Here is a 13581-nt window from a genome sequence, read left to right as displayed (position 1 = left end):
GTCTGTCTGTCTGTCTGTCTGTCTCTCTCTCTCTCTGCCTCCAATCGAGCCCAGCTGTTCTGACAAAGACAGACCGATATCCACACCACATGCTCAGCTGACACCCTGTGCAGAGAGAGAGTGAGAGAGAGAGAGAGACAAAGATAGAGCGAGATAGAGAGAGATGGGTGTTTCTATGTGTCGCACTTGACAGACTGTGAGATAGAGTTGCATGCTTGATTCACAGTTAGCTGCATGTTGTGTTTTCTTCTTGGTGCGGGTATACTTTTTGCGTGTGTGTGCGCGTATCAGGGTTGCGGCGTGGCAGAGTACGTACGTGCACGGTAAAGTGACCAATGCATGTGTGACTTATTTGTTGTGTATGTCTACTCTGTGTGTGTGTGTGTGTGTGTGTGTGTGTGTGTGTGTGTTATACTGCTATTCTTAGTGCAGCTTTAGACTTGGTGAACCACGTGTATTTGACTGTGTGGTGGTTGTGTATTTATTTTCCCTTTTTGCTGTTACCGATTTTACTGACCGCTGCCTCTGTGCACTTTGTGTGTGTGTGTGTGTGTGTGTGTGTGTGTGTGTGTGTGTGTGTGTGTATGTGTTTACTATCGCAGAGACCGATGACTATGCTGAGATAGTTGATGAAGAAGACACGTACACCATGCCCTCCAGTGAGTATCTTCTACGCTGTTCTCTTTAAACTACAACTACCAGGAGTGTTTATCTTCTCCCCGGGGGAGAAACCAGCTTCCATTTAGCTTCTCTCCTCCTAACTGCTGCTATAGCTCTGTTCACCAACGCCGCTCGCCAGCAACATGTTGCGCGGTATGGTTTGCATCACCGTACTTCTTTTTGCTCAATAATGAAACCGGAGAACGGCGCGATGCTTTCCCACGACACCCTGGGAAGGTTCTGTTTAGCATCAATAACACTTTACTCCTCTATTATATGCTGGAACTATCTCCAGGAGATAAATCTTTGTTGGTTTCCACTGAGGCAAATACTAGAAGCAGCAGTGAGAATGAAACACCGGTACCGTGTAACAAGAGCCGAGAAACAAACCGGCCAACCACTAAAAATGTAATGCTGAGCTGCTGGCCCTGGATATCTACAGCATCTGCACAGGATCTTTGACTGAGTGAGCATGTAGTGTGGACCGTCTTATCAATAAATATAAATGTACAGTCAATATATGAAAGAATAGAAACCTAGCGGTATATTCATCACCAGTGATGAATATGTACAGTATATGGGTGGATTTAAGCACGGTCTGTTAACATTCTATCAACACTGAGAATATTAATGAAAATAGAGTTAATATACTGTATGTACAAGCTATCGGCGATGCTAATAATCCAGATTCAGTCTGCTTGCGGACAGGCACCAGCTCAGGCCAGCGAGGTTAGACTGGGTTTGGCAGGGTGTCGGACATAGAAACAGAGACCTGCTGGGATAGGAGCCAAAGAGACCACCGTGGTGACAAACCACAGTTCACGGCTATACGGTTTACAGTTCCTGTCAAAAGCCTTGCCTCATTATCATTATTATTAAAGTATTGCGGCTGGATGTCAACAGTGACTCTATTGCCTTCGCTATTGTAAGGGCCGGGCTACACTGATGGGACGGAATTGACGCGGAATTTCTCAGAGAACGGAGCAGAGTCCCTGTGTGTGAACGGAGCGGAGTCTGCGTGTGTCCGCAACGGTACTCTACTCTATTTTTCCGTGTGTCCGCGGGGGTTATGCAGCCCCTCGCCTCGCCTTACGGTGCGGTTCCTTTCCGTCCCTGGTGTAACCCTGCCGTAAGGCGTTTGAAAGTAAAGGGTGCCACGAGTGATTGGAGCTTCAAGCTTAATTTATACTCCATTGTACAAAGATGTAGCTTGCCGGCAACAATAAGCCAATAAGCTTGAAAATGGCCATGAAAATGTCATTTTCTGTGAATTCCCCCGAATAGCATGTCTTCAGATATTTTCCTCCTGTATGTGTGCAAACTCGTATGGCTATATGCACATATGCATATGTTTACGTATTTGTAGTAGACTGAGCTAAAAAACACTTATGCTACTGAGATATTCCACATGTAGCCACTCTCTATCTATACATGTCTGTTGATATCATCTCATATTTGTCCTTGATTTGTTTATTTGTTCTGCCATTCATTCTACCATTTCTTCCCTCCGTTCATTCTGCAAAACAAACAAATAACCTTCCCACCTTTACACAGTCAAATCCTTGGTGTTAATTTGTAGTCGATTAGTAATTTTAGTTTAGAGAGTTTACATCTACACTTTTACAGACTCAGAACTAAATCTGTAATCCGTAAGATTTATGGTCGGCCCAGAATTCAAACTCGGGTCACGCTCGCAAAGTTGTCTTGAGTTAAGGCGGAACACCGGTTTGGGCAGGAGAGGTATAACACTCTGAGCTTCATTGGTAGTTAGTTGCTACACCTCTCGCCACCCGGTAGTTCTAAACATCTCAAGGGTCACACACAATGTTTTCTTGTATTCCTTCATTATGTCTCAGTGACAGATGTTTCGGATGTCCAGCCTTCATCAGCCACTGAATTTACACTCATCACTGGTGAAGGCCGCATGGCCGAAACATCTGTCATTGAGGCGTAATGGAGCATTAAACAAAACATTGACCTTTATTTCTGACTGCGACCCTCCGCTTTTTGATTTGTGTACAGAGCACGGCGGTAACAGAAAGTTTGTTAAAGTTACATATATTGTATAAACATAACTCGGCTGTGCAGGGATACAATAACATTCTATTCAATAAAGAAAGTTATGCTGTAAAATGACCACTGAGGATTTTACAGTGTCCTGGTGCCTGTATGTATGTCGTTCTTTGTGCGTCTAGTCTACTTAGTGTGTGAATGTGTTTTCTCAGCTATTCTCAATCTTAAAGCAGCTGTCTGGCTCTGTCTGTCTCTCTGTCTCTCTCTCTTTCTCCTCCCAATGCCAACACAGTGTGCTATGGAATAGTTCAAGGTAAAATGAACTCTCTCTCTCTGTCTCTCTCCCTCTCGTACCAGGATAACTTGACCTTTTTACATTTTTGGTTGTTCATTTTCTCTGCCATGCGTTTAACAAATTTGAGGAGAAAAAATATATATATTGTATGTATATATTGTACCTAAATGTGTTACACAACAGAGTCTTTTTGGCGTCGAACTCTGGATTTTATCCCATTTTTTCCAACTGCCTGGTCAAGAATATTATTAATAGACTGAAATTGAAAAAGGTTGAGGTATCTCATTTACATTGTGATTTGTTGTCAAGTCATGTTTGTTGGTGTAATTATGTACTGTATCTCAATTGAAAGTCATTCAGCTTTGGTCTTGGAGTTGAAAGGAAACTCCACCCAAAGACCCACAATGTTATTTTAATTATTGTGGACAATTCAATCAGAACATGAGAAACATCTCTCTAAGCCTCTTCAGCTGAATGACTAGATGCTTTGTTTTGGGGCATGGTTTTCATTAGCCTTTTCCTTGGTTATCGTTTATTTAATTTATTTTAATGTCTCTTATGAAATGTTTTGGTTTCTACTCAATTGTGGCTGTTTTGTCTTGTCCTCTGTCGTGTGAACTGTGAAGTAATTGATTATTGTGTAATGACCCCTGTGCAGAATGTTTTTTTGTTCTTGTTATAAAGTGGTTATCCAGACGAGTAATTTGGACGAAAAAAACGAATATTTGGAACGATTTGGGTTCTAAAATGTCATCGCTGGCAGATTCCCATGTAATTAGCATTGTTGAGGTTCTCCTCCATTCTGTCGATTGCTTAGTTAATCCGAGTTAAGCCAGATGTATACTTTGTCTTGCCACTAGTGCTGGACATTGTGGACAATTAATTGTTTCACAGTTAGGTAATTGTCAAACACCTTATTTGGCCATCTGTTACGCATTGTCTTGTCTCCTCACCAATACTCAAAATGTCATCTATCCAGGACACTGTACTACCCATCCATCAGGCTCATGGAGGCCGTTTTTTTTTTTGTAGAATAGATTTAAATCCATTTTCAATTTCCATTGCAAATATTCATCAACATCAAGGAAAACGTCAGATAAGCTGAAAATGTCCTGGTGGGAGTTGTAGTTTCAACTTAGGCAGTGCCCAGTAGAAAATAGCAGATCTACAAGCGCATAATGTGTCGCATCACGACACATTGTGAGCTTGTAGATCAGCTATTTTGGGAGTTGTAGTTTTTCAAGGCAGTGCCCAGTAGTGGTAGTGAGTGAAAGTCGTGTAGCCCTACTATGTCATGTACCTCTTATATTCCAGTTTCCAGATATTCATTACATTACATTATGCATGCCTCACTGTCTGTCCTGTCTAAAAATGGAATCGGCTTAAACTAAATATCAAGTTCAGAATCTGGGTTATTATAAACCAAATATGTTTGCATGACAGTTTAATGGGGGAAAGAAAATCAACAGGAATGCTACTGTGCATGTAAAAACCTGTGTGTGTGTGTGTGTGTGTGTGTGTGTGTGTGTGTGTGTGTGTGTGTGTGTGTGTGTGTGTGTGTGTGTGTGTGTGTGTGTGTGTGTGCGTGTGCGTGTGCGTGTGCGTGTGCGCGTGTGTGCGTGTGTGTGTGTGTGTGTGTGTGCGTGTGTGTGTGTGTGTGTGTGTGTGTCACGGTCACACTGAGAACCTGTGCTCAGAACATATTATTTGCAAGTAATTCTTTGGTTTCCCTCTCCTCTCCTCTCCTCTCCTCCCATGCAGCTCGGGACTATGAGATCCAGAGGGACAGGATAGAGTTGGGTCGTTGCATCGGAGAGGGCCAGTTTGGTGATGTTCACCAAGGAGTCTACAGCAGCCCGGTATGTAGACACTTTCATCTCTCTAGACCAGTGGGTCGCAAACTTTTCAGCTCCAGACCCAAAAGAGGGATTAGATGTTTTCCCGGGACCCAAACTAGTGAAAATATATTTATTAATATATTTTATTTCTAGATCTACTTCTTTGTTTTTGAATAAATGGAATTTCTTAACAAGTTTAATTTGATTATATTTTCCTTTTAAGATGTTTATTTGATTTGATTTTGCTTTTAATTCATGAAAATGTTTGCAATAATTATTCAAAACCAAACCTAGGAAACAAAAGAATATATAGGGAGTTAACAGGAACCCATAAAAATCTGTCTGTGACCCACAAATGGCCCATTGTTTTTGGTGCTCTAAATGCGTTTGCCTAACCCTGCCTCCTCCTAACCTGTCACTCGCCCATGCTGTACAGGAAATGGCTCCCTCGAACGTTGCCATCAAGACCTGTAAGAACTGCACATCAGACAGCGTCAGAGAGAAGTTCCTGCAAGAAGCGCGTAAGACCACTTTAATTGTTTCTTTGCCTAACATAAACCCATGGCATAAACCCATTTAGGACTGGCCGATTCTAAAAAGAAAATGTCTTAAAAGTTTTCTGAAAAACCTATGTTTCTATGTCAGTGGTGCTCAACATTTTTCATGTCAAGGACCCACAGAATTTTCTGTATTTGGCCGCGGACCCCCATCTGAAAATATGTTGTTCCAGGGACCCCCCCAGAAGCAAAGATTTGAGTTAAAAACGAAATAATATATTTAAAGATTTGCACCACATTTTCACGATTTTTCAAAAAAATAGCAGATCTACAAGCTCGTATGAGCTATTAGCTTGTAGATCTGCTATTTTTCAATAGCTAAAGTGTAACATAATGCTTAAAAGTAATCACCGGCGGGGGCGGCAGTCTCCATTTGTGCACTTGGCGGCGTTGACAATGGTAAATGTGCCCTTGGCGATCCCACGCCGCATTGAGCTTGAGCGCAGGCAGAGAACGGTCAGCGGCTGCTCATTACTCATGGTTTTGTGTCCGCAGTGACCATGCGTCAGTTTGACCACCCCCACATCGTCAAGCTGATTGGGGTCATCACAGAGAACCCCGTGTGGATCATCATGGAGCTATGCACCCTGGGAGAGGTACCGTGACACTGGCTGTTTCTGTTTTAGAAAACAAAGCGCCAGCAACAGCTAAATAGTTGACATCACAAAGAAATAATGACAGCAAGAGGGAATGACTATGACATTGTTGTATTTTGATTATAATTCCCTCTCTCCATCTCTCTTCCTTTTCTATTCTACTCTATCTCTCTCTCCCCCCCCCCCCCCTTTCTGTCTGTGTCTCTCTGTAGTTGCGTTCATTCCTGCAGGTGAGGAAATACAATCTAGACCTGGCTACTCTCATTCTGTTTACTGCTCAACTCAGTACAGCACTGGCCTACCTGGAGAGCAAGCGCTTCGTACACAGGTACACACACACACACACACACACACACACACATGGATCTTGCACTGGCGTGGAATCATCTAATCTTGGCTGTTCTGGCTTTCCAGGGACATAGCGGCACGCAACGTGTTGGTCTCAGCCGTGGACTGTGTGATGCTGGGAGACTTTGGTCTGTCGAGATACATGGAGGATAGCTCATACTACAAAGGTATGGACGCACACACACACACACACACACACACACACACACACACACACACACACACACACACACACACACACACACACACAGCTTTCTGTAGAAATAAAGGTCTTTTTTGGTGCTTATTCTCTGTTGCCACCTTCTGGTTATGTGCTAGTAGTGCAGTCTTTCATTCTGCCATGGCCGTTCATGTGTTGCTTTTGGGAGACCAGTTGATCTGCTGTGTGACAACAACAAATAAAATGATCCTTGCTGTCGGGCAGAAACCTCTTATCTCTTTAGTAAAGTATCGCCCTACTTGATCATACCACAGCGCCACACAAAAGGCTTGTCTATATGCTACTTTTGCTATTTTAATAATAATAATTTTGAATTTGAATCCTGAAAAGTAACCGTTTTGAATATAATTATGAGGTTTCCACCTGACAGAGATATAATTAATGTACGGTAATATGTCTCGAAGCCTAATAACGGCCTATTTAATGGCAGGCTCCAAAATGACACAATAATCAGTCTCACTCAATGGTATGAAGTGATTATACTTGTTGTGACCGCCACAATGCGTTAACACTGTAAATGTGTGTGCACATGTCAGCTTCTAAAGGCAAACTGCCTATCAAATGGATGGCTCCTGAGTCTATCAACTTTAGACGATTCACCTCAGCCAGTGACGTCTGGATGTTCGGTGAGTCCAAGCCTTTATTTTGTGTCTATTATACAAAGAAATGCACATTTCTTTCTCCTTCCATAACTTCCAAGGTATGTTACTGTCATCCAAAGAGTCTTGCAGCCGCCACCCCACCTATCGAATTAGTTTTACAATATTTTGTATAGCTTGTTTGTTGATGAGCTTTATATAATTTATGTTGCACTGCTGTTACATTAATTATAAGGCATCTTTCCCGTACTGTAGTACTTCAGTACTGTTTTTCTAAGCCCCTTCCTAAACAAGAGACCCCCTAGTTTAACTAACATGCATAGCATGCTGGTGAGGTCAGAATCCCCCCCTTCATCACTCACATTAAGCTTACATCTGTCCCCTCTGGAAATGACCCATGTGCTCATAGCCAGCAATGCCGTTTCACACACACAACTAAGTCATTCAGTCACCCCCGCACAGGAAGAAAATACACTGCTAAACAGGGCTAATAATGGATTGCATTTTATAGCGCTTTTCTAAGCACTCAAGTCGATCTGACCCCCCCCCCCCCCCCCCCCCCCCCATGCCAAAGCGCCAGCGCTCGCCCAGCAGTCTGCCGTCACCCAGGTGGATGCGTGCACGCGAACTCACCCCTCACATATTGTATTACCAAATCCCTCAACAACGTACTTCAGAAATAATCTGCATAATCCATGCTTTGCTCTGTGTGTGTGATGCATGTGAGTATAAACCTCCTCTCCGTCCAGGTGTGTGCATGTGGGAGATCTTGATGTATGGCATCAAGCCTTTCCAGGGCGTGAAGAACAACGACGTGATTGGCAGGATAGAGAACGGCGAGCGATTGGCCATGCCCCCACAGTGCCCGCCCACCCTGTACAGTCTGATGACCAAGTGCTGGTCGTACGACCCCAGCAAGAGGCCGCGCTTCACTGAACTCAAAACACAGCTCAGGTATCCACTCACAAAACACCTTCAACACCACATGTATAATAAAGTAATGCTAGTATCGTTGGTGTCGGAGACCTCTTATCTCCATTGTTTTTAGTATCAAAAGTAGCAGATCTGCAAGCTTGTCGATCTTCTACTTTTGTATTCTGTTTTAGACATTTTGGAGGTTTACACCCGACAGGGACAATATGACGTTATCTAGATTAGAACTTTTCCATGCCAAGGACCCACAAATACAATAGCGTTTTTGGGGGTCCAACTCCAACTGATCAGTGCCAAATGTATTGTGTACGTGTATGTATAGGCCAAGCAAATAAATCCCCAGATTCACACCTTGTGAATATTCTTTTTTTGTTTGTGTGTATATACTTATTACTTACACATTTTGTGAAGGATCTCAGACCCGTGGTCCTATCATGATGTCGTCAACATGACATGGCTTTAGACGCTGTCTTGTTTTGACCAAGAGCTTGAGGCCATGTTCGTTTAGTCACGACTGTGGTTTGTGATGCGCTCGTGTGTGTGTGTGTGTGTGTGTGTCTGTGTGTGCGTGTGTGCGTGCAGCACTATCCTGGAGGAGGAGAAGATGCAGCAGGAGGAGAGACTCCGCATGGAGATGAGGAGGCAGGTCACTGTGTCCTGGGACTCTGGAGGCTCTGATGAAGCACCGCCTAAAGTAAGACCCACTGTCTGACGCTCTGCTTTTCAACCCTGTTCAGGTTAAGGCCCATTTAGGCCTGACGTCGAAATAAATAAAAAACGTTCACTCTGAAAGAATATATATTCAAAGATTTGTGCTGCATTTTTCTGATTTTTCAAAAATAGCAGACCTACAAGCTTGTAGATCTGCTATTTTTCAATAGCTAAAGTATAACATAATGCTTAGTTAAAACACCAAAAGGGGTTCCCGTCCAGAATGGGTCAAGGCCCATTATTTGCTCAAGCATTTGAGCCATGGACCACCATTTGATGAGATTCAGCCTCGCTGATCCAAAACTAAAGAATACTTTGTTATCGTTCATGTCCACAATTCCATGCTGTCTGTATTGATGCGGTTCCATAGGAGGGAGAGACAACAGGCAAACATCAAAATAACAATTCTTCTACATTCTCTAATTGTGTATACTTTTAGAAAATGAAGTAATGCAGATGTGTAACAATAATTTAACTCTTGAGAGCGTTGGTTTCATTGTTACGCTCTCAAGATTTAAAGATCTAATAAGGGTCCATTTGGTTTCGTTTTACACTCTCAAGAGTTAAAGATCTAACCATTTGGTTACCAACTCTTCATCATTTAGCTGGGGATCACTCAAGGACCCCACTGTCTGTGTCACTGCTGTCCATCGCTCTGTCTCTCCGTCGGATGTTCTGTCCACAATCTACAGTACAGCGCGTTGCATCAGATTGATCTTTTGGGTCTGGAGCTGAATAGTTTGGGAACCAGTGACTTACACTATGGACGTTTAATATGCTGTAGAAACCAACGTGTGTGTCTCTGTCTGTCTAGCCTAGCAGACCAGGATACCCCAGCCCTCGCTCCAGTGAAGGCTTCTTCCCTAGTCCCCAGCACAACCACTACCCGGTGAGTTAACACACACACACTGGTTTATTAACCAGGCTATTGTCATTGCTGTTGTAACCTATTGGCTCACCTGCCAGTGAGCCTTCGTCATGCTCCTGCTGCCCAACACACCCCGCTGGTGCCGATCTAAAAGGTCATACCGCGTCACGCTGTGACACGTTGTGTGCAGTTATTTTCAGAACCAATAAATCAATCGCGCATAGTAAATGTATGTTTATATTGCATGTTTTGATTCTATCTAGTTATAATGTTTCAATCCCATTTTATCCGATCCGTTTTACTAGTTTGGTTCAAGTCGTACATCATACAATGGTGTTGCTCACTGAAAACAGCCAATCTACAAGCTCACAATGCAAACTGTGCAAACGGCTATTTTTGGCACAGGCCACCGGCGTACAACGAAGTATAATAAATCGGGCTATACTGGCTATTGAGAGAGAGAGAGAGAGAGAGAGAGAGAGAGAGAGATTGGTGGGGAGAAAAAAGAGTGGCGTGTGTTTGGTTCAAAGCGAGATGAGAGAAACTGAGAGGGAGAGAAAGAGAGTTCATCTAGTTATTCTTTCAGCTCATAAACTAAGCAGACATCAGGCATTTCCTGTAGAGCTATAACTCTCCTCTCTTTCACTCTCTCTCGCTCTCTCTTACACACACACACACACACACACACACACACACACACACACACACACACACACACACAGACACACACACACACACACACACACACACCCCACATACTCTCAATCTTAAGGCTGTATGCTCTCTCTCTCTCTCTCTCTCTCTCTGTGGCCTTATAAGGAGTGCAGACTTTCAACGGTTATTTACCCTCTTCATATCACACGTTGTAATAACATGTATGTCTGTGTAGTTCAGGGGTTCTCCAACTAACCCAGGTGGACTGGAGATTGGACTCCTATGATGATATAAGATGAATACTAATACCGCTCTGAAGCAGTGTTTCGCAAAGGTTTTCATTGGAGAGTATTGTACACTCTTTAGGTGCATTCCCACCGTAAGTTGAAATATCTTTCAAGTCACTTGAATCGCTTCACGTTGGGCGCGCCAGTCAGCGTTGGTAAACGTTAGGCGAGGTTCGCCTCCCTTGGGACTTTCCATCTGGAGTAAAGGTACAGAGGATACTGAGGCGACTCATTCAACGATCCATGCAACGTCAAGGCATTGACATTGCATATAATTCCGCCACTCAAAGAAATAATTTATCTTGCGGTGTAAAAATACCTTCTGAGTTACAGACCCGTAAGGAACCATTTGGACCCCACTCTGAGAATCAGTAGTAGTAGTAGTAGGTGGAGGAGGACTGTTATTATCATTATTCTCATTGGTTTACTTTTTGTTAATAACTTCAAGAACGAAGAAATTAGTGAGGTATTAAGGCTCATACATAGTCTGGATTTACGGTGGTGGGGTGACCACCGAACTACAATGTCACGAGCCGCGGTGAAGAGCAAACCACCGCCACCGCTCCAGCCCTTCTCTCTGTTTTTACTCACCACCACTCAACGTTATTTCAGCTCCGGTGGTCAGCTCACCACCGGAGCGGTGGTCACCTCACCACCGAAAATCCAGACTATGAATAGGCCTTTAATCTCCTGTCTCTTTTTCGCTCTGTGCCTGTCTCTCTCTCTCTGTCTTCTGTCTCTTATTTATGTCTCTCCACCTCCTCTCTCTGTCCGGCTTCTTTGTGTCTGTCTCTCTGCCTTTCTCTCCCTGTTTGCATTATCTTATCTGCCTGTCTCTCTGTCTGTCTCTTTCTCTGGTATCTGTCTGTCTGTCTGTCTGTCTCTCTCTCTCTCTCTCTCTCTCTCTCTCTCTCTCTCTCTCTCTCTCTCTCTCTCTCTCTCTCTCTCACTCTCTCTCTCTCTCTGGCCGTCTCACTGTGGTCCTGTCTCTCTCTCTCTCTCTAGGCGTCAGCCCATGGTGGGGTGGGGGGTGTCGGGGGTGTCTACCCCCCTCATGAGACCTGGAACCAGCACAGACCTGAACACACCGCACTTTGGAGCCCTACCATGGAGGTACACGCATGCATGCATGCACACACACACATGCACATGCACACGGGAATTGGCTAAGTTACACATGAAAGTGACTACATTTTTGGGCCAACCAAGTGTGTAAAATGGATCCTGTGTGTCCTAAAGGATGGTGGGTGTGTTGGAACAAGTCTGATGGAGGAAAGATTGATGATGCAACAACAACAAATGGAAGATGACCAACGATGGCTGGAACAAGAGGAGAGTCTCATGGTAACCCCCCCCCCCCCCACACACACACACACACGCTTTGCATCTTTTGTTGTAGCTTTTGTAGCAGCTACAAACGTCTGATGTATCTTATAATTGTATGTTCATGTCGCTGGCCTCCATTGAAAGAGAATGGTAGCCTGTATCTTTGTAGCTGCCAGTGTGAAGGCAGCATTGCTCAAGTCAAAAGGGCATTGACATACGCACACACACACGTCAAGTCATGCAGGCACACACACACACACACACACACACACACACACACACACACACACACACACACACACACACACACATACACACACCTGTCACCATGGAGAAAAAACACCTCTACCTGCAAAACAACTTCTTCTTTCCCCTGGTCATGCCGTTCTCCTTTCCTTGATTAGTGTTTTCATTTTTTAGCCAGGTGGAAGACTGATGGCGAGAGAGAGAGAGGGAGAGAGAGGTAGACAGTGACTTGGATGGAAAGAAAGAGCTGAAAGACAAACTTATCTGGCATCCTGTAATGCCCCCCCCCCCCCCCCCTCTCTCTCTCCAACCTACCAATACCGTCGCTGTCGGGCGGAACCCTTGTATGTCCAAAACCGGTACTTCAGGAAATGGGAAAAATAAACTGGGTTCCAATGGATCCAATGTAGTTATTATTTAGTCACAAGCGCTTGTTAATACTTTTCATTGGCTCAATGTTTTATAAAAACCCACAGACGACGTTCATAAATGTTCAAGAGCAGCTCAAATAGCAGCGCAACACGTTATGAGTTTGTAGATCGACTATCTTCATAGTTCTTTGTTGTTGTACGGCGAAGCAGTGCATTCATTTATGATTTAAAAAAGATTCAAAGTTGTAATATGGATATACAAGGTTCTCTGCCTGACTGCAACGATATGCTTGGTTGAGTTGCCAATGTTTGTACAGATGAAGCACACATTTTCATGCTCTCATCTCATCATACGACAGTATAAATCTCTCATGGCCGACCTGCCAGTTCAAGCTGTACAGATGTCCCATTTCAGAAGCCTGATTTATACTGGTGTCTCGCACCGAAAACAGCAGATCTACAAGCTCTATGTGCAACACTGGCATGCAACAAATTGTATTAATTTTTTGTCTTTATTGCTAGATAACAGTAAGGTAGAAATAGTAGAAAGTAGGTAGTAGGTAGAAAGTAAAGGTAGGAAATGGGCAGAGAGATGGAGGGGAAGACAAACAGTAACATTTGTTGAGATCGGGACTAGAACCTGCGACTGTCATGCTGGATTACCCACTAAGGACACATTCGTGTTTTAACCCTTTTAGACCTAAGGACGATTCTACAAATGTCTTCTAAAGTTTTCTGAAGAACCCTATGTTTCTGTCAGTCGTTCTCAAACATTTTCATGTCAAGGACCCCCAAAAATATATGTAATTGTTCCAGGTTTGCAGATTTGCACCACATTTTCACTATTTTTCAAAAATAGCTAAAGCACAACACCAGAACAACACCTGCTGCTAACTGGCTCCATACAGCTGCTGTTGCAACTGCAGTGAACAGAAAGTTCAATTATTATAATTCTTTTTACGTTTATTGTTTTTAACTGGGAATGGGAACTGCTAACCGACACTCGTTTCGATGTTAGCTACAGACCTTTGGAGACTCTGAAGGCTCATTCATAGTCTG

General features: G+C 43.6%; 1 protein-coding gene across 1 annotated transcript in view; it reads left to right on the top strand.

The window, feature by feature from the left end:
• Positions 1–13581, top strand: part of LOC308332083 (focal adhesion kinase 1-like) — a 68987-nt gene that overhangs the window by 43706 nt on the left and 11700 nt on the right. The window contains 13 exon segments of the mRNA XM_080787715.1: positions 603–659; positions 2966–2986; positions 4730–4827; positions 5243–5327; positions 5859–5959; positions 6172–6287; positions 6374–6474; positions 7064–7153; positions 7876–8080; positions 8642–8753; positions 9585–9659; positions 11585–11692; positions 11819–11923. Coding sequence (XP_080643841.1) covers positions 603–659; positions 2966–2986; positions 4730–4827; positions 5243–5327; positions 5859–5959; positions 6172–6287; positions 6374–6474; positions 7064–7153; positions 7876–8080; positions 8642–8753; positions 9585–9659; positions 11585–11692; positions 11819–11923 — 1274 coding nt within the window.

The sequence above is a fragment of the Protomyctophum bolini genome (genome assembly GCF_963924005.1).
Source record: "Protomyctophum bolini genome assembly, chromosome: 17".
NCBI classification, from domain to species: domain Eukaryota; kingdom Metazoa; phylum Chordata; class Actinopteri; order Myctophiformes; family Myctophidae; genus Protomyctophum; species Protomyctophum bolini.
This window is presented reverse-complemented; position numbering and strand designations above follow the sequence as displayed.